The sequence below is a fragment of the Tinamus guttatus genome, unplaced genomic scaffold, assembly GCF_059628265.1.
Source record: "Tinamus guttatus ecotype Peru unplaced genomic scaffold, ASM5962826v1 Tinamus_guttatus_pri_ptg000202l, whole genome shotgun sequence".
Classification (NCBI taxonomy): Eukaryota; Metazoa; Chordata; class Aves; order Tinamiformes; family Tinamidae; genus Tinamus; species Tinamus guttatus.
Genome location: NW_028288736.1, coordinates 2,195,285 through 2,217,434, shown reverse-complemented (window position 1 = coordinate 2,217,434; position 22,150 = coordinate 2,195,285). Strand labels below are relative to the sequence as shown.

Here is a 22,150-nt window from a genome sequence, read left to right as displayed (position 1 = left end):
AGAGCATTAAACTGGCAATCTGATCGAATGCAGATTCTGATAAAGCAAAAAGTATGTTCAAATAGGACACATGAGTAGCAAAGAAGAATTTTTTATAGAAAACACAAGTAAAACAGAGAAACAGAACACCCTCAGAGGTTCAAATCTCTGACTGGAAACACCTCTCCCCCTACCCCTTCAGTGATATTTCAGCATGTAAAATCTTGGGCAAGAACTGCAAGGAATATAGGGAACATGCCAAAAATTGGATCAAGGAAAGATCCCTTGTAGAGCTGAGAGAATGCCATTCTGGGGGAAAAAAAGACTGTTCTTGAACAGGCTTTGTGCATTGCATTTATTACTGATTCAAAAGTTAAGGTAACATCATTTGCAAGGGGAGAGCAAAATCTAGACTTAGGCTTGAAAGACTGCAGAAAATGGTTGGCCTCTTGAGTCAGCTGAGGCTGTGTAGGCAAGGAGCATCGTGACTGACACCTTTCTCATCAAAGGAGCCTAGCAGAACAACAGCAAGTGAGAGGAGCCACATTAAGTCAGAAAACTGGGATTGTGTTTTGTGGCAACTGCAAGTAGAAAGTTGCAGTGCACTGGGGAAAGCACTTGCTGAATTGTTTTAATGCTAGCTTTTCCTGCAGTAACGGGCAATATGGATAGTCAGGAAGCAGAACAGAAATAAACTATCAATATGTTGCATTTCTATGTGGTATAATATCGTCAAAACACACTCTTTCCTATCTGCTGAGTCCTTCACAGTGATTGGAAGTTCTAAGCAGGATGAACTGACAAACTTTTAATATTGGAAGCTGATTAGAGTTCAAATGACTAGTGATTCATATAAAGGGCAGGGTGACAGGCCTGGAGGAAGTTGAACTCAAATGTCACCACCTAAAAATATATCTGAAATGATGAGGTTTCTTCCTTTGATGAATTTTTGGAGTAAATTCCACAAAAGGTGAGTCTTTTTGATCGCTGTGTAATGTTGACTTGTGTGGGCTGGGGATTAAACATGTGAATAGGGCTCTGAAGAGAGGACCCAAATAACTTACTGACCATATCCTGGGAACTGACGTTTGATAATGTTTCAAAGCCTGCTGCCATTTCAGCAGATGCCAGTAGCTCAAGACTTAATGGAGTGGTGCTCCAGTTACAGAGATGAGTCCTGTTACGCGTTGTTCCAGGTGGCTCTCAGACACCGAGAATAAGTACGCAGAAATGGTGAGAATGTCTGTAGAGTGGCTGGGCCGTGGGAGAGATTCAGGGGACACTTGCAAGATCTTGATAATTTCAAGATGGTGACAAGCAGGTCACAAATCACTTGCTTTATTGATAGAAGACTAATAGGTGAGATGAAGTGACCCTTTAACCGTGTGTTTCAAACCTAGCTCAAAAAAATGAAAGACCCTAGAGGTGACTGATGCCCTGTTGCCCTGATTACTGTGATTTTCAGGACGGTGAAGAAACCTGTGAAGATGCAATTGAATGTTCTCTTTGCATCACTAGGCAAACCTAGAGAGTATCCACTGAAGGCCACAGACACATGAAACCCTATTTTTTTGTTTTTAATATACAGTAACTTCATTGTAATTTCACCATCCTCAAAGTTCATCAGCCCATGGGAAACCTTAATGTATGTAATATATATACCTCAATGTATATAATTACCTTAATGCATATAGTAAGATGTAGACAAATAGAAGTCAGTAAGGTAGAGGCTTGCAAGTAGTGCCATTTGCTGCAAAGTCACAATGTTTATCAATATCCATTGCCAAAGTAATGAGAGTGCAAATCACCTTATCTTTTTACAATCTGTTTTTTAGTAGCAGGGTACAAGAAATTTTGATCTGAATTGCTTGTTAGCATGTGCTGCACAAATCTCACTGGGACATAAGAGCGAAAAAAGAAGTGTCTATTTGATATGCTCAAGCAATGGCAGCATGTGTTTGGGACAGGTGTTAAATTACATACAGTGAAAAACATATCCTGAAGCCTTAATCATATTTTAATCTTACTTTGCTGTTGCTTATGTTGTGTTAAAACTTAGTGACATTTACTAATATTTCTCTTATATTATTGATTTGCCTTGAGGTAGATTGGAGAGCATAAGAGTGAAATATTCTTTTAGCAAGAACCTAATCTCTTTCAGGTTTCTGTAGGACAAAAAGGAAACCTGCTTATTTAGAGCTGTGTGCATGAATTAGGGTGAGAATCTGTCCCTTCCATGAGAGAGGCCTAGTCTAGAGTTCTTAGTGCACTCAATGGGAGCCTGGTACTGACTTCAGTGGGTGCAGGATTATTTTCTGTTTAGTGTCTGGAAGTAGAGAGCTTCTGGGTATTTCATCCTGGAACATGATGATGAGCCTGTGATCGGACAGCACTTGTGGAGAGTCCTCGCCCTTGGCTTGCATGTTTTATAGCAACGAGCGGCTGCGCGCAGTGGGAATTTGCACACGAATCACTGACTTCTGTGCCAACAGGCATGAGGTGGGTCCTCCTGTAAATCTATCTGGAGATACACAGATATTATTAGAATTTTACTATTCTATTTGGCCCAGATATGTTAGCGCCTTCTTTTTTTTTTAATGACACATTCTCCCTTGCATGTGAGCCCAGATCCAAATAAAGCAATCAAGCCCATTTGTGCAAATAGAAAGGTTTCTTTAGCATTGGGAAACACATGCAACTCAGAATAGATTCTCCCTGCCCCTCTCTCCTTACTAGAATCTTGTTTCATTTTGGAAAACTGGGTACCTATGGCTAATTTCTAATGTACAGATCAAGAGGTACGTTAAACTCTTTCATGTGGGTGTTACTGAGAAGTATTTGGATGGGTGCTTCCTTCTGTAATTTTATGCTAATGCCCAGCTGGTCTCTATCTGCAGTAGTATTAAAATATTGTACAGAAGGGCCCCAAAGTACCTCTACTTGTCAGTAAAGGTGCTATGATAATAGGTTGGGGTAAATCTTATAAACAGTGATAGCAAATAGGAATTTTATATGACAAACTTAGTTTGCTCTTTGAGAAACAGAAGTTTCTACAATACAATGTAATGATTTCTGAAAAACGTGAAGTCTAAACACTTAGGTATGTCCTGTGAAGAAAGGTGTCTTACTGGGCTTTTCTGTATATGTCAACTTACATTGCTTGCTGTGAGTGACAATGAAAATGATACCTACAAGTTTCAGTGACTTGCAACACCACTTGGAAAAGTCTGGTTTTTAGTTCAAGTGCAAATAATACATCAACTCAAATTAATTTTCTGTTCTATTTGATGGCCTAATTTCTTCTCTCTGTGATCTTAGCAGCAGTAATAAGTTAATAATTACTTTGCAATTTTAAATGCTGCCTTCCATAAAAGGATCTCAAGTGTACTTTGTAATCACTAGTAAATGAAACACCCCTTCTTCGTGCCAAAGGGAAGTACCAGCTGTTTTTTACAATTACATAACAAAGCTAGTGAAGTGTAGGGATCTTTAGTAGTCCTGTCAAGGTGGCACAAGGTAGCAAGGATGTAGATGGAATGAGTGAATCTTTTAATATCCTACATAAATGCAGCAGGCACAGAATTGCCTGTGCAGCAGGTATATATTTTACTTTGCAAAGTATCCATGTGCCTGATTCCACCTTTGCTCTCTCTGGATTGTCAGCTGACAGCATAGTCTAAGGCTACTCCAACTGATAGATACTGGGAACTGTAGGGGAGGTAAATACATCTGTTGAGATCTGTTCATCCACACTTGGGTGAGGCAGCTGAGTAGATGCATCGTAAGAATGTATGTGATCCTTCCTTGGCACTTCCCCTCCGTCTCGTCTGCCGGCTATGCCATCGCTTGTAGGCTGGCCTGCTACAAAGCAAGACCCCTCGGTCTCTAACGCTTAGCCCAGTGCTCACCGCTTGCTTGATCAGTTCCTGAGACTAAGCCTGTGTTGTGTTGCTTCATTTTCTTTAAGAACACTATGGCAATACGATTTCTGACTACTACAGGTAATCTAACGGGATTTCTGTAGGGCAGTAGTCTTTTTTAGGACACTATAAAGAAAGTCCTATCTCTAGTCCACTATAAAAAGAGGCAGAGGCTGTTGCTTAGAATTGCTTCCGCCTTCCCTGAAAGCACCACTTGCTGGCATCTGAACTGAGGTCTCCATATTCATGCACATAGCAGCAACACAGAATCTCTCTGAAGCTTTGAAATATACAGGATGAATATTTGGGAGTTAAATATAAGGTGGACTACTGCTTGTACTCAGTATCCCTGTCCTCTTTCCCAGTGTGTCCAGGAGCAGAATTGACAGCTGTAGCCTTGAGCAGGGTGTGTTTGGTAGCTGCAGGACTTAGATGCCAAGCTCTGGGATATCATTCCCACAGTGGCATTCGGGGCTGCGATAGGCTCCTCTGCGCTGCTCTCTCTGCAGCTGTGGGGTGGTGTCGGGTCAGGCTGCCTCCTCTGTGCCTGGGCCCCTTGCACATCTCTTGCTGCTTTCTCTACCAACTTCTTCCTGATAGGTTGTAGGAAAACCACATGCAGACGACTCCTGTGGCTACTGTGGGTAGGGTGTTTATTTCTTTTTTTCTTTAAAATTATTTTACATAGTAAGCACTATCACATCAGGAACTTGGACTGATTTTCAGCAGTATGCGGGCAACTTTTTCAGGACATCTGCTATATTTATTAATTAGGCAATATGTGCTTCTGAAGATTCCCTGAATATTTATTGCAAACAGTAGAGAAGTGAACATTTCTAACAATTACCAATATATTTTATTACTGTTCCTCTTGGTTACTGTTCCTCCTGCTACTTTACTAACTAATCCCTCTTTAGTTTACTAGCTTAGTTTAGCTTCCCTCAAGCTGCTTGGTTCTTCACAGGATACTTTTAAATAGCAAGGAGGAGAATATGACTTGCAATACGCTCAGGAAGTTTCCACCTTAAGATTGGCTACATCCGATGAAGAGAATTGCGGAGTCCAGCACCTGCGAGAGTGTCTTGCAATCTACTCACAGAGTTGAGTACTTGACAGTGACAGCATCTCTGGGAAACTCAGTGTCTTAAGCTCATTTCAAGCATTTTTGCTGTAACAGTACCTCTTTCTACTTCTGCTTATTTTATAATCTATCTTATTTGATTTTGTATTTGTGTGAGTGATGCACTGAAGTAAGCTTAAGTATGTGTGAGTTCATGAGAAATATACCAAGCTAGTGTACTAGCAGCACCAAGCAAAATGAGGCAATTTAATAACAAAAGTGAATTAGATTGGTAAATGCATGGATTCTATTTCACATAGTCAGCAAAGCAGCTGCCAAACAAAAACTTAAAATAGTTTATGGTGTTCGTTTTATTAAGGAGCAGCATGATCACAAAGAGGATGAACCATCTGAAAAGGTCTGTAATGCGGAAGACAGAATTTGACTGAAGTAGTTTTAATTACTCATCTTTCCGGCCAGAACTCATGCAGGGAAGAGGAGGTCCATAGGAAACAGCAGTACCTCTGATAAATAAACTTCACAGCAAGAAACTATGGGCAGATTTTTTAAATCTTCATCTTACTGATATCAGGGAAAGCCTTGAATACGTATCAACTCTGAAAATCAGGGCCAGATTTCAGGCAGTGCCCTTGTTCTGACATCTAGAGATACTGGTTCCAGTTCGTGTACTAGGATCCATGGCACTGTCAGGGAAACATGGCTATCTCTGGGATGAAAAGTAACTGAGAGGTAAAAGCTTCGGGGAGAAGATGGTTTTTGACCTGCAGTAGTGAAGTCATGCTAACATTTTTTCTTAAATGCTCTTGCATACTAAACTGCAGAGACCTTTGTCATAATAACTAAAGACCTGCTAAAGTTTTCACCTCGCTTCAAACAGACAAATACTACTTCTTCATGCTATTTTAACTATTCCTTATAATAGGGGTCTAGTGTAGTCATCTAGCAGTGACAAATGACACCAGTCAGTAATGTACTCTGCGACTTCCCCAGAATGTTTCATGGTGCTCTGACTGTGTGGATATGACACAGCATATTTAACTTTCTGGATCTTTCTGTGGATTGTAGTGTGCCGTGTCCGATGAAGGAAATACTCACAGTGCAGACGCTTGTGAAAGGGACACGTCAAAATGCTTTTAAAAATGATAACATTGATTTTAAAAAGATAATTAAAAAAATATATCCTATGTATTATCTTTAAGATAAGATTATCTATTTAAGATAAGATATTATAACTAACATTGTGGTTTGTGAGGTTTTTCTTTTGTGTGTGTGTCTCTTTTCCTTATTATCAAATTATAATAGGAGAAATTGTAACCCTATCGGAAATGATATGAAATTCAGACTGCCAAAATAGAACTGGGGAGGTGTTTGTCATTGTTGCTATGAAATAAACTGAGACAACTGGAAGGAGATTACCTACAAGAGCACTTTGGTGTCATAAAATTTTCTTAATTGAAGCTATGCTCATTAATTTTACTGATAAATTAACAGCATCCTTTCAGCTAAATATCATCTCCAGATTGTTGAAGAGAACAGTAAGTGACCTGCCTGAGGCCAAAAAGGAATGACCATTGTACTCCATGTGGAGATTTCGAGCACTCCTGGCTTTTAGATATAACAAGAATATGCTACTTTCTCTCATGCTGTGCCTCCCCTCCAGCTTTTTATATTGTATAAGGCAGGCACTTTTTATATTGTATAAGGTCTGTCATGCCAGAGTTATCCTTTCAGGATTCAAGCTGCTGAAAGGACATTAGCAGTACCAAGTGAAGCACTGTTAGATCAGAGGAAGCATGCTTATCAGAGTTGGCAGTCCTGACATCAGACCTAGGTGACTCGGTGTAAGGTAGAGTTTACAAAAATGTTACACTTTTTTATTTTTTTTCTTGTTAGAAATCATCAGTGTTATTAATCAGCTGCCTTTGTCAGCTCCTGCTCTGGTTGCAAAAGTCCTATGTTCCTGTAAGCTCTTTGACCCAAGCCCTAGTAGAATCACTTGGGCTACAGGGAAGGAACTTGAAGCTGTTGGTGCAGACTGTGCATATCTGACAGTTTCTTGCTGCTCTAGACCATTCATATTAAAAATAATCAGTCTATTTTTTTTATGCTGTTTCCGGGAACTAAGCGTCTTTATTTTGTCATTAACCTGTATTGGTAGGAATTAGGATTGTGGTGCCTATAAAATATAATTTTAATCAGATTAGAATCCACTTCCAGAGGCTTACAGGATAAGAAGTTGAAGTGCTGACAAGTTAGCATAATGTGTAGTAAGCAAGAATAAAAGCCAATATATGATTTAAACAATGTGCTAATTAACACAATATAGATACTGAAAGCCCTGGGAAAGTGAGGGAGAACTGCATTTCCTTCATAACTTAGAAACAGCCAGAACATTGTGTCCTTGAACTCAATAATTGCAGCTCTGTGGCACGGTAGAGGAAGAGATCTCTTCACTTGGATCACTAGCTGGTCTTTACCAACCAAAGAAAACCTTCCAAAGCGAGATGAGAGAGTGGGAAGTCCAATAGAAAGGAAAAGAAGGGTGTTTACTTACCGTTAGTTTACTAGTCTCTTGAGACTGCCAGGTCAAATTCAACTAGATTGGTTCTTAGCATTTAGTGCATCAGGAAAGATAGTTTTAAGAACATTGGACTGATTCATAGGTAAGCGTAGTCTAATTTATTGCATGAATACTAACCTACTGTAAATTACTGCCATTACTAGCTGATCATGTGAACATTACCTTGCTTTGCAGAAATATATTTGAAACAACTCCTTAAATGCTAAATGATTTTAGGTGGGAAAGAATTATAGTGTTTGTCTTCTGAACTAATTGGTGAACAATACTACATTTGGAAATTTAGCTCTGGTGCAGCCTGATGTAATTTGGTACTTCCCTGAGAACTTTCTGGTTTGGTCTACATGAAAATAATTGGTTATATCTGCTTTTGAGTAACTTATTTACATCCTCAGGCCCAGGTATCACACAGGATCTGGCCACTAGTTCTGGTCTGAGGCATATCTGGTTTTGAAGGGAAGAAAATCCCACTATTAAGAGATTTTTCTGTTTTTTTTTTTTTTTTTTAAACCTTCCTATACTTCTGGGACAGTGAAATGAGTCAGTTTATTAACCAGTCTCTTTCTGATCGCAGTGAAGGGTTATCTTCTCCCAGAAAAGTTCATTGTTGTATCAACATGTCAGACTTTTCTCTCTCCGTTTTTATCTTCAAGAGAAGAAAGAGATTCTGGGACGTGCCTTTGGCTTCCGTTTTGGGGTAAAGGCAAAAAGTGGAAAAAAATGGGAGGAAGGATTGAAGATGTTTGGCAAAGGCAGTATATGTGAAGGAGAAACTAAAAGAGTGTGGAGGCCTGTGGAGTAACAAAAATTGCCTCAGTTTTAGTGGAGAGCTTATTCATTTTGTCCCTTTTAGTGAGTTTGTGTCTCCTTGGAAGAGGTCAGAGCACTTACTTGGATGGCTGCCCTCCCAGTCTAGCAAGCGCCCTGCTGGTGGTTACTCACAGAAGAGTGACACATTCCTTTGGAGCTTTTTAGGTTGTGTGCTCCCAGCTTGAACACAGAGGAAAACTGTGAGGAGGAATCGGCAGCTACAAAATTAGTAAAATAGATTCATGTGGAACATACCACAGTTCCTGGGCAGGATCCTGTAATCCTAGATGGTGTAGCATTATTACACTTTCACATTGGTTCCCCTTCTGTTTTTCAGGGGACTACTTGGAGAAGAAAGTGCTGTTTGGCATGAATCTGTCCCTGCATAATTTACATTACTATTATTGTATTTTATACCGTGCAGAATAGACACTCAGTTCTGAAGAGGGTACATGAAAGCATGCCTTCCATTCGTCAGTCCGAATTTAATTAGTTACATTAGTTGTAACAGTGAGAACTGAGTAAGCAGAATACGACTACACAGGCACAGAAACATTAAGAAACAGTTGCTTTTGGTGGAGGGTTGTGGAGCGTTTATATTCACGCTTCTTATTTTCTTTAGTGCAAATTTAGACTCTTATCAATTCAGGCAAATAGAGAGGCAAAGAATTCCCAGAGATGCAACTCGCGCAGCTGTAAGTTACTGTGTGATGCTGCTGGTGTTTCCAGCTGTTGTATTACTATTTATTCTAGCATAATACTGCAGAAGTTTAATTAAAAAAAAAAGAAAAAAAGCAACAGAACTAAAATGTTTCATAACTGTTAGAGCAGCAAACCTTGGTGCAGTCAGCCACTTAAATACTTGCTTAACTCTCAGCCCATTAAAAGTTCAGCAAATCACTTATGCTTGTGCCCTAGAGCCTTGCTAATTAGGGAATTAGAGAAGAAATAGGGAAAGGATTAGGGAAAAAGAGAATTTTTTTAATACTGGAAGAATAGTGAGCTGGACTCACCTGGAATTTCCCTCATACAGTAAAAGAGCGCTGTATCAGACCAGTAGCATTTTACAGCACTTATGTGCCTATATAAATGATTAGAGTATGTGTGAGATATTGCAGACTCAGAACATATTGTCTTGGATTCTAACAGTATGTTTTTTTCTGGAACTGCAGAAGGGCCATATTCAGATGTGAGCATAGGTTGTAACTTCTGTAAATTCAGAATGGTGAACATGTACACAGGCTGACCCTAGGGTGATCCTAAGCCAATGGAAATTTTCCAGCTAAAATAGATTGGGGAAACTAAAGGGATTTTTTTTTTTTGTTTTGCTTTGTTCACATGAACAAAGTTTGTCTCTGGTAGTAAAACACAACATTATAAAAATGAATATGACTCATCGTGATTGAACATGCATGGTATAATGCATATATAAATCAGACTACAATCTCTGAGAAGTAAAACTTAGTTGGTATGCAGCAGGTACTTCTCAAACATGAAGGGCTCCCTTTGTAGAATGTATTTATTGTGCGTGGCTGGGTATCTGCGTTCTGGCTCAGTTCCCTGTAGTAAAGCTACTGGCCGCATTACTATTTGCAAACACAGTGTTCACTCAAGTGGTACTAAATAGAGAAGAGGTGGGGCAAGCAGAGCTTTAAAAAGAAAGATGAGTCCCTCCAAGCGTGCATGTATAGAGCAACTACATTTTGGAGAAGGACGGCACCTGAAGATCTTGCTCCCTGTACTCCGCTGAGGGCTTTGGTGAACAGTTTTTCAGTTTCTTGCATTTAAGATTTGAACAGCAGCCTTGCTGGTTGCAAGGAAATTTGCAGTGATCTTTGCAAGTTCTGCTTTTACACTGTGTTAAATTTGTGGCAAGAGTGTCAGGCATTTCATACTTGGCTTCCAAAAAGAAAAAAAAAAAAAAAAAAGAGAGAGCGAGACAGAGACAGAGAAAACGACATGTGCTGGGAAGAAACCCCGCAGGATTTTCTTCAAGGTTGTACTCAGACACAGTAAGGACTAAAGTGGCGAGAAAAGCAAGACAAAGATAAAACTTCATATTGTGTTAATATGCCTGAGTGTAAAGCAGGAGTTTGCAGAAACGTTTCGGGATTACACATGTTCGTTTTGTCCTGGATATGACCCAATACAAGCCTGTTTTCCTCTAACAACAGTTCAAAAAACTCAATATTATGTTTCTCTTCCTTGTTGCTTTTTTGCCAGTGTTTTTAAAAATTGGTTTTGTCAGCCTTTCAGCTCTGCAGCACTGGAACTGTCCTAATGGATACAGACAAGAGACTGAAAACTCCACTTGTATAGGTAAGTGACTGTTCACAGTTATGAAAACAGCGTTTTTACTCTCTTAATTAAACTTTCTATTTTTAAAGACTTTCTTTTTTTTACAGAGTTTGTGTGCTCTACTGGCAGAGACAATGAATCAACTTTTGATATCACTTGCTTCTTAGAACCAACAGAGATCATTTTATTTAGTAGTTTGTCATTCAAAAATCAGTCTCTTGTCAGTTTAATTATCAAAAAGCAGGATTAGGGTGATGTTTTTAGAGATCTGAACTGTTCCGTGGTTACCAAAATTCCCCCCTTTAGTTTAATGTCTGTATCTTCAGTACATGCGCATTCATGTATCTGTGCTACTATATATGTGTAATTTATGTATGGATGTATTTTTATATATATACGCATTTTAGAATGAGTAGATAGAGTTAATACATTTCATAGAAATACATGAATTGTGCTGGATGTTGTAGTACGAAAATGTGGGTGAAGTGTATGACACTAATAATCCTTAGTGTTTTGGAACATTTAAAATGCAGATTCTTATTATTTAACAAGTGTAAGACAAAGAGTGATAGAATCCTTCTCACCACCCTGATATCTTGAGATTCTCTTCATTTTCTTAATATCATTTTTAGAAAGGCACAGCCAACAAAGTACTGGGTTTTGTGTTAAGAAATACTCTGTAAGGTTTCAAGCAAACAGACCTAATACTTAGAGTTAAGCTTTTGCCATAGTTCGCTTGGGCTTCAAAGCTCTGACTCAGTTCTTGACATGATTCCAGTGATTTAATAGCAGGTGCCTCTGTGCATTCTGCCAAGTAACACCAGCTTGCAAGCAGAAAGCAGAAATATGCATATTAAATGTTCTGGTATTCAGCGAGGGGGAGAAAGGCGTTTTTGTGTACAAATGATAAACTTGATTGAAGGTTTATCAGAGATCCAGAGACGGCCAGGATACTTCTGTGCTGATGCTTCCCCGTGAGTGAGGAGCACTCTCCTGGGGTCCTTCCGCGTGCTCACCCCCTCAGGATGCTCCTGTTGGCACTGCCGAGCCCTTTCACAGGGCACAAAGGGGATTCCCGCTGTGGGAGCCTAAACCAGTGGGTGCAGCCCGGGAGAGCACCGGGCCTCCCCACTGCCAGTGGGCGCTCTGTCCACGGGATCAGGCTGGCCGTGGGTCTGTGTAGCCCCATGCCGAGAGCTATGTGGGCCACATCCTCAACAGCTGTTGTACTTCACAGATCCTCTCCTCTGCTCCATGCTATTTGCTAACGTTAACCTAGCTTCTATGGGCTAATTATAGTATGTATATTAGTTAGTATATTATATAGCCCTAGTATATTAGGACTAATATGTATATTAGTTACAGCTTATTCATTACTGCACTGCCCGGTTGAGACCTCACTTTTAACAGGACAGTCATACTGAAATGAATGTGATTGCTTGGCTATTTTTTGGTGGGTCAAAGTCCACTCTAAATATCATTGAAGGTTAAAATGCCATGAAGATGCGTTCATTCTTCTGTTTCAGGCAACTCATTTTGCACACTGACATGTGTTGTTTTCCCATTAACAGAGACAGGAATTGCCTTACATTGTCTATTCTGTTGAAAGCTAGATTTATTCTCTTGTTATACCAGTCTTGGGAGACTGGGTAAAGTAAAGCGAACAGGATGGCTGCTAGCTCAGCAAACTGTGCAAGAAATATTAAAAGAAGTAGTGTTTTCTGTAATAGCTGAACTTTCTATGACTTACTCTGAACAAAGATCTTATTTTACCTTGTTTAGCATAGAATAAACAAATAACCAAAAAATGGACTAGGGTGTCTTTTTAATTAGAGGCCACTGGATTGCAGAGGAGAAAGCACAGGCAGAATTTTGAGATGAAATACAGGGCTAGGGAATGCTCTGATGGAATGCATTTCCCTCGGTCTTTGCCATGTGTGAAACCCGGATGTATGAAATTCTAGCATATTAATTATGTGAGATAGAGGGTGCAGTGGAAGCAAGTGGTAGGAAGCTGGAGGCAGACTTTGAAGGTAATAACAGGCATAAAAATGGTGAGTGGGAGACATGACTCATATCAGTGAACTGTGAACAATGAGAGCAAGCTCAACTGTGGCTTGGCCACCATCCTGGGTGAGCTGTAATAAATATACCAATTGTAAAATGTTCTTTATCGTCTGTGGCTGGGATGGCACCTTGCCAGCCACAAGGCCTGTGCTGAATTGAGGAGGTGTTGGCTCTCTTAGAGAGCTGCCACAAAAGACACTTACTGGAAAGTGCATAGACTTTGCTAGATTGGTTTTCCATCCTGCTACTACAGATGAAGATCTTACATGGCTTGACATCTTATTTCCTAATTAGTTCCTTTTATTTCTAGGGATATTCAAAGATCAAAAGCTGCCTTGACATGAGGAAGCATAATGTAATCCAACCATAGATGTTCTACATAATTTTATACAGTTATTTTAACAGAGATTATTTGAATCCAGCTTGGTATACCAGGAGGAGAAAAGTCTTTGAGGCAACTATGCATCCCAGACCAGCACAATTTATCAAAGACAAAGTATGGGAGAACAGATCATGAGGTAAAAACAAAGGAGTAGTCTCGTGTCTGAACACATCTATTTATCTGCAAGTAATGATGTAGCTGGAAGCATTTCTGCACTTATTGGCATTGTCATCTTGATTTAATATATATTTATTTTTTAAATTTTTAGCGTCAGGACTGGGGACTAAGTTTCCCTTCTTCTTTCTTAGACTTTAGTGAACATGCAAAACCCTCTACCTCTAAAAAGGAAAATTGCTGTTGGCCACACAGGAGTTATTGTTCTTTCTGAAAATAAACACATATGAACAGTGTGTCTTGGGAGAGTTTGGGGTTTTTTTGTTGATGTTGTGGTTGATGTTTACTGTAGTTTTTTTTTTTTTTTTTTTTTTTTTCTGGTCTGTAGACAAGCAAGGGACACCAGGGAATGGGCTTTAGATTTATGACTGTTAAGATCAGTTGACTGTGCCCTCCCCGAGTACCCTTGTTACAAAACTATTTTTCGTGCTCCTTTGGGGTTTAGATCCTTTCCCTGATAGCAGCCATGACACTTTCTGATGTGATACTGTTTATCTCAGGAAGCTTCTGCTGTAATCCCTTGCATTATCCAATTTAAGACTGGACATTGGTCTGTTTGTCTTAGGCTACCCTAACAAAAATATATTGATGTTCTAGATCCTGTATGAATGGAAGTGTAGTTTGGCTTCAGGGCTTACTTTGAGTACTCACTTTTTGAGTTTTAAAGGTAAGGGAAGATGATTGTTTAAAAACAGATTCACAATATTGACTTTCTTTTTTTAAGAAGGCAAAGCAAATCCCACATTATTAAAGTTATACTAGATCACAGGGATTCTTAAATTCTGCCACATTGCTGCTAATTCTGATTTTGACTAGTGAGCCTTTTTTGCTTCTTTAGGACTGGCATGCTACGTGTTCCTCCAAAGCTGCAGCTTTCTTGCTGTTGTAGTTGAAGATGACAACGGCAAATAGATCAGCTCTCTTGGTCAGGTTTTTCTTTTTGTGTCTCAGGCGTTTCCTCTCTTTGTTGCTCTTCACTACTCTCCTGTCATGGAGCACTGGTGAGGTGGAATACTAAGTTACTCTTGTTTGAATTACAATTTTTACAATTTCCCTTAGTTAGCTAAATTGTGATCCATACAGCTTTCTGAAGACACACAGACAGATTTTTTTTTTATGTTGTATTCCGAGAATACAAAAATCTATTTCATACCAGCAGAAGATTAAATAAGATATTGTAGTCCATTGAGATCTTCTTGCCATTTTTCTTCAAGATGTCTAGAAGTGGTTTCTGAGCTTGATTTGAGATCTAACTTTGGTTGTACTTTGTGGAACTTAATTTTTTTTTGTTGTTCTACTAAGTTATATTGCTACTTGTGCTGTTACAGCTGTGGCTCTGGACTGGAAAAGTACAGGAACTGATAACCAGTTTATTTAGATTGTATTTCTTACCATACTATCTGAGAACTTCACAACCTCTATACTCTCAAAACTTATGAAAGATCTGGTTGTACTTCAATGCTCATTTAAAAACCAGGGAGCTGAGGTAATGATAAACTTGGACTTCTTCAATTCTTCAGTTCCTCAGAGACAAGTGGAGCATTTCTTCTACTTGTGACTATCTCTTGTTCTTGAGCTTATGTTTTTAAGAGCATAGATAAGGTGTATGAGCTATTTGCTTTCTAAACTAGATGATACTGATTATTTAATCGTATTGATATGATTATGATGGTGACTGGATTCATCTGTAGTCTAACTCTACAAGAACCAAATTTGAGTTATGTTGTATGAGTGTGTCTCTGTGTATATATTTTACATATATAATCTATATATTGGTATATAATCTGTATGTTTAGGGTATTAATGAAAGGCACATTCTGAGTTACTGTGGTTTCACTGTGTCCCTGTCAGGCATACTAATGTTCCACCTTCTGCAATTAGAGCCTTTCTCAGGACTCTCAGTAAAGTGGCATATTTGTATGTGAAATCATTGAGAGCTGCCAACATCATGATGACATGATTCATCGTTTTTGCTGATTCTCAAGGCGTTTTTTACATAAAGGGGCCTTTGAGAGCTGAGCAGAATTTCATTCTTCCATTCAGGGCTGGCTGTCAGGGCACTGCAGACAGCTTTTGTGTCCCCTAAGCCGCTTTCTTTCACGGGGTAAAGTTCCCACTGCGGGAAGTGGTTGCCAGGATACGTGATGGAGCTAGGGCAGGATGCAGCCCGCGTTGCGCGGCCTGACGAATGCAGGTGAGCGCGCTCACTCACACCTCATGGATCTCTGTGATCCAGTTCTCCTTGGCTTTCAGAAAACGGCTTTTGAGGTTTTCTCTGACCCTTACAAAAAGGAGAGCTCGTAGGTCCTTCTTCCATTGTTCGTGCCCTGAGCACTGAATGCTCACAGGGCCCCAGCGTATTTAACAGTAGCTCAGTGTCTCTTGTCACTTCCTGTGTACAGCTGGATTGGACGTTCTCGGACAGCCAAGCAGCTTGTCTGTGCATCTCTGAGCTTTCCTTGGGCAATTATTCTTGAACTATATCCTTTCCTCAGCTAGGGGGATTGTTCGCTTTTCAGCGTGTGGGAGATTTTCTTTACTGTGTGAACTTTAGTAGTGCTGAAGCTGGCATGTTGGCTACCACCAAGTCGCCTTTGCAAGTTACTAGGAAGGCAGTGCAGATTTTTTTAGCCTGATCAGTGAATGTGCTCTTCTCTGCAGATTCACTGCAGTTTGTTTATTTATTCTTTATTATGTGTTTTAATGCTGGGAAGATCCATCCTGTAAATCATAGAGCCTTTGTCCACTTACGTATATAGTGCAGTGAGCTGTGCTTGGTTAAAGCATGTCTTCTCATTCTCATCTTGAGAATATCCACTGATGTTTTTTACAGCTAAACAGTTTTTCCTTGGTAGCCTGTTCACTTAGGAAATCACACTCCCTGTTAAAACATGAGTTTAATTTCTAAATTTGATTTTCATGGCTTCATTTCTCAGCCATCAGTCCTTGTTAATTTTTCCTGGAAAAGATTAAAGTGTCCTTTGGAAAAGCAGATACCTTTTCTTGTTCAGAAGGCGTGTATTTACTGTGGCCAAAACCTACTCGCAGTCTTCTTTTCGTTAAGCTAAACAACTGAGCACTTTGGGTATCTCAGTGACAGGTGCTTATTCTTACCCTCAAATCATTTTCTTAAATCCTTGTCATATACACTTTGAAATTTTTCAGTTTCCTTTGATAGTATATATCCAGGAAATAAAAATATTCCAGTATAATCTGATCACTGTCATGTGTGGAATAAAATTCTATCCTCTGTCATTTTTCTCCTGTGTTTTATATGTGCTGTGGTTTGGCTTGTCTAGTAACATGCTGAGAGGTCAGCTGCTTGTCCAGCATGAGTTTAAATTCTCTTCAGAGTAAGCGCTCTCCCAGATACACTCTGTAGATAGGCCTACCTTTCTTCTTCAACATGCCACTTTATTGAGATTGAATAATCATCAAAATGATTTCTGTCTTTTTAACAGTCATATGTACAACTGCTTTCATTGTCCATACTTACGATTTCATCAAAGCGATAGCATATTTATTTAACAAGCAACTATCGTTATAAAAATATGTGGACTAACATAATTGCATTATAGTCTTTATGAACAAAGCATCATCTGTTTTTATACTAGTGACCAAATCGGGTTGCCTGTCGAGTTTAGCCAGCTTCCTAGGCCCTTTGAAAACCAGCACATCACGGCGAGATAGTAAGGCAGTGTTCACACCAACAGACTTCTCTGCATTGCTCTTAGCTCTGACAGTCATTGTGAAAAGGGGCTGAGGCCACCTAAGTCCTGTACAGGCGACCCTTGCAAAGAACCCTTTAAGGATACCCAGTCGTTGTTGGCTAGCCTGTCATACCTAGGTTTGAACTGGCAACCTAGAGCTCAGGGTTTCTGTAGCCTGTTATGAAACTTCTAAACCATTCAAAGCTTCCTAGAAGGGATTTACAAGAGTTATTCCTTTAATTCTCTGTAGAATGGAATGTATATTTTTCATGTGTCTGTGGGAAAATAGATTTTGGAAAGTTCATCTTGGAAGAAGAATGTGGTTTAGCATCAAAGTGCTTTGTGGAATTAATTTGCTGGAAATTCGTCCGTTTTACATTTCTAATCTGTTAAAACAAAAATTAGTTGCATGTGCAACTCGATAATATATGAAACATACCTTATCATTACCTTAGTTAGTGCTCTGATTATGTTTCATACATTGTCAAAGTACCTTATTGTGCATGTGGAACAAAAACTGTGGAGCAACTCTGTAAAGAGTATTCCCTAACTCTACAGTCACATTAAAAGGCTGTAAATGGCTGTAGTGTTTCTTTTCTTTTCTTTTTTTTTTTTTTTTTTAATAGTTGCCATTTGTCAGAGAAAACAAAACAGACAAAAACAACCAAACAACAGCAACAACAGCAAAATCTCTTCTGCTGTATGAAGGTTTGAGGAGCATTTAAGGGAGACGTGGGACGTGAGGGATCTTACTTGCTTTCACAAACCTGACGGTGCAAACAGGAAAAGTTCCTTTCAAAGCATTGTAGTGAGTTGATCAGATTACCAGTTTGCAATAATGAGGTGCCATTTCTGACCTCCTTTGAACTAGATGGATGTTCACCTAACATTCATGGACCTCCTAAAGCCCTGTCCTGATTTGCACGTGATTCAAATTCTGGGTTATGCAAGCAGTTCTTTCTTAGTTCCTCTTAAGTCTTGATCAGCAATACATATATATATATTTAAATATATATATATAAATAAATATATTTGTTTTATTTTTGATAAGTTACTCATTTTCATAGCTAGTGCTTCAAATGCAGTATGCACCATAAATACTGCTTTTTTTAATTAATAAAAGTTCTGGGCAAATCTGTCCTTTAAAAGTCATTTTTTTAATTAATTTGCTTGTTGCCTTAGATGGTTGTTTGGCTTGGGATTGTTTCTCTTAGAATATAATGTTCTTAATGTACAATGTGTGTTTTTGAGACTTGACTGAATTCAAAATGTAGAAGTGCTTTGGCAGATGTATGTTTTGCAAATCCTGGTGATTTAGTTGCAAAATTGTTTTGTTGGAATGAGGGATAGTGATAGAAGGAAGCAGCCATAGGCAGAGGTAATGAGTGTGTCATAATTCCACAGCAAAGGATGATGCAAATACGGGAGCAGAGTAGTGGACAAGTCCTTTCCCTGTCTGGGACCTTTCGTGCAGAGTGCCCAGTCACTAGGTAGAGAGGCAACTTTCCTGGTCAGACTCCTTTAAAAAAAAAAAAAAAAAAAAAGAAGAAGAAAATTTGAATATACAAAAACAAACAAACAAAAAGATAATTCTGAAACCAGTAAGTGAAGCAATGTAGCTGTTCACTTCTTTTAGTGGTGAGAAACTGAACTTTGTAACTAATCTATTATCAGCTTTATGTATCCATGCTCATCTTTCTGTCTGTTCTCTCTTGCTTTTTCTAACAGAATTATCCTGATCTGTTCAAAATATTTTTCAGATATTGATGAATGTCGTGAGGGAGGTTTGGGAACTTGTGGCCAAAGCTGTGTCAATGTTCCAGGGTCCTATATCTGCTCCTGTTTGCCTGGCTATACCTTGGATATAGACAAATGGTCTTGCTATGTGAAAGGTATGGTGATTTTCTTTTCTAAGAGTTTTAATTAGCAGTTCACGTGCTTTTCAAAGTGAATCATGCTTGTCTCTTCGTATTCACAATGCTGAGTTAATTCAGCTGCAGGAAGCAGACTGATTCTTTGTTTTGTTCACTGAAAAACTGCCTCTTCTAAGTGTGCAGGTAATTGGCAAGGAGAAAAGTAGATATCACAGAGGAGTGACAAGGAAAAGGAAAATATGGTGGGAGGAAGGCGAGTGAATGTATGGGGGAAAAAAAAAAAAAAAAAAAACAAAAATAAAACTTGACTTCCTTTAGCATATCTACTTCCTCTGAGAGGAGTTAGCCATATTGTAACTCTAAATTCTCTCTTTTATTCTGGCCTTACTATTTGCAGAAAAAAACACACACTGCAGATTTTGCTCTGTTGGCACTGCATAAGATTTTGCTCCCTTTGCTTCTCTCAATCTGTTGGCATTGATACCTGTTCTGAGGGCAAGGCTGTGAAGTGCTGGACAGGAAGTCCTGATTTTTGGTTTGGTCTTAATAAATACAAATGGTACTATGAGTTCTTTCTCTCCCCCTTTGCCCTAAATTGTCAAATTGATTTAAAACATAATTTGTGTTTAAGCTTTAAAAGCTTTTAGCCCCTCTGAAAGGAAAATATGCAGTTATAGCCTTCGAATAACTTTAGTTTTCTTTAGAATGTGAGGTGGTTGTTCTCTGAGGTTCAGCTCACACGTCTCCATTTTGATTTCCTGCATGTCGAGCTTGAGCTTCTGGCTGGGATACTCTCTTAACTCCTTCCCAGTGAAAGAGTTCAAGTTTTCTTTTTGTGACCAATATGTACTTGGGTCTGTCTTTAATGTGAAGGTGTTGAGTGGCAGGTTATGTTTGTGACCCCAGAGTATGGGATGCACTCAGGTCCCTCTGGATGTGGCCTTTGGATCCATGAACATGAGTTCACAGGACCCTGATGGAAAACTCAGAGTCTGAGAAGGGCAGAACCAAGTATATATACATTGATTGTCAAATAATAGGTAAAATGGAAGTAGCTGCCAAATTCCTGAGATAAATCATCCTTGCTGCACTTCAGCATTCATTTACTATCTACGTAAAACAAATCTTCATAGTTAAAATATTCTCACATGGTGATGTTCAGTGTAAATAACAGCAGAAAAAGATGCCATTAGCATCCTAGAAGCAGCTGTTGTAACTGGGAAATACCTTGAAAAGTCCAGATTGGACTTTTAGATGTTTGGGTCCTGAATGTTTGCTATAACTAGAAAAATACTAACGAGAATTTAATTTGGCAAAAGTACCATGTATGTCTAATTTTTTTTTCTCCTCACCAGACCCTGCACCTTTCTTACTTTTCAGCCATGGAAATGCCATCTTCAGAATTGACACAGAAGGGACGAATCATGAAAGGCTGGTTGCTGATACTGGTCAGTCAACGCTTGTAGACTTCCATTATGCAGAAGAGAAAGTGTATTGGGTTGACTCTGAAAGGCGTCTTCTGCAAAGAATTCACTTAAATGGCACAAAACAAGAGGTAAGGTAATCAATTCTCTTGAAATCCCCAAGTTGCTGAATATTATACCCTCTACTGAAACAATCCTGTTAATTCATTGGCACTTGATAATTTAAATAATATTTGCTGTTGTGATGGTTCTGGTAAGTGTCAGGAAGGCCTGAGTCTGTGCTGTTTAACTGACTTCCACAGTGAATGGAATTGAAGAAATTTACAAAAAACAATCAAGACATTTGAAGACAATAATGTTTTTTAGATTAATCGTTGGCATTATGGAAGTTCACCTTTCAGAGTGCTGTAACTCAAACTGGCACAAATGGTATGAGGAGAATGTATTTGAATTCCTACTCTCCCTCTCTCAGGCCTTTTATTGGTTTCTATGGTTGCCCAAAGGCTTCTCTCAGCACTGCACCTTTTCTTCAGAAAAAGCTGTACCTCTGATTAAGAGGGCAAGACAGGATGTTGTGGCTGAAAGCCTTTTTTTGATTTGAGAGAGATTTCCAGGGTTCCTCTTTCCGTGAAGAGATGATGTATTTCACGCTGATTTTTAAGGATCTAGATCCAGCAGCAGTGCGCCAGGTAGTCTTCCATCTGTAACCATACAGATCTGGGTACTTCATAGTGTGTCAAATACAGGGAATGCTTCTAGCTAAAAGATCAGTCAATTTATTTATTTCCCTTGGAGAGCATATTCCCTCTCTGAGGTGGTCAGACAGTGCTGGGTGCTGGGTGTGGGTGCTAGTAAAAGATAAGAAAGTTTCTGTTGGTCTGAAAGGAAAGGAATAAATGAAATGTCACTGTGGTTTATGTAATGCAAGTCACATTTGGGATATTATGTGGGAAGCCTCTTATTGTCAACTTTTTTTGTTTACAGAGACTGTGTTACATAGATAAAGGTGTTTCAGCATTTGCTATTGACTGGATACATCAACATATCCTTTGGGCTAATAAACAGAAAGCAATCATTGAAGTGACAGACACCAGTGGGAAAAAACGCCGTGTTCTTTTAAGAGATGCTGGTCATCCCACAAGGATTACCATTGATGCTGAGCAAAGGTAATTTTAACTAGGTTAGTAATGTTATTAAAATGGACTCCAAATTGTCTTGCAACTGTGATTTATGTCTAAGTCTATAGGGTTGGTTTGTACACATGTATTCTCTATAATCCAGTAATTCCTTGAACTTTGGCCACCTAGGATAAAAAGTTAATAATTGTATAAGAAATAGAGAAATGTGACTTTTTCTTAGACAGTGAAGTTTTAGAGCAGTGGGAAAGAAACTTTGAACAGCAGAAGAGAGTGTCCTTGCACATGGTGTGAGACCTTTGTGCTCCAGACCTGGCATGCTTGGAAAACAAATTGGTATGTATTCTGAAGAACTCTAAACTTGGTTTTCTCCTGTTTCCTTTGTACCTCAGTTGGTATTTAGTGGTTCTGAACCTATTGTTGCTACTCTCTATCATGAGTAATTTGTCCATTATAAAGATGCTTCTTTGAACTCCAAGGCATTTACACTGAGCACCTGCTCACATTAGAGATTTGGCCTCCTCAGAAGTTACTGATAGGGATTGTCAGAATAGTGGCCCCATGGTGATTTATCTTGGCATGTAAAGCTCTTCCATTCAAGGTTTCAGAAATGGAAATTAAGGAGGTATTTTCATTTGGAAAACTTAATTTGCAATCAAGTCAGAGTACAGTGGAAGTATTTTAATATTAAAGCTTATGTGCCCTCTCCTTGTGCAT

The 22,150-nt window shown here is 39.1% G+C and overlaps 1 protein-coding gene across 1 annotated transcript in view; it reads left to right on the top strand.

The window, feature by feature from the left end:
- The first annotated feature begins 10,322 nt into the window (after positions 1–10,322).
- EGF (epidermal growth factor) overlaps positions 10,323–22,150 on the top strand; it is a 50,546-nt gene continuing 38,718 nt past the window's right edge. The window contains exons 1-4 of the mRNA XM_088523991.1: positions 10,323–10,687; positions 18,760–18,891; positions 20,229–20,428; positions 21,282–21,463. Of these exons, the coding sequence (XP_088380117.1) occupies positions 10,561–10,687; positions 18,760–18,891; positions 20,229–20,428; positions 21,282–21,463 (641 nt within the window). The 5' untranslated portion in view covers positions 10,323–10,560. The remainder of the gene's footprint in view (positions 10,688–18,759; positions 18,892–20,228; positions 20,429–21,281; positions 21,464–22,150) is intronic.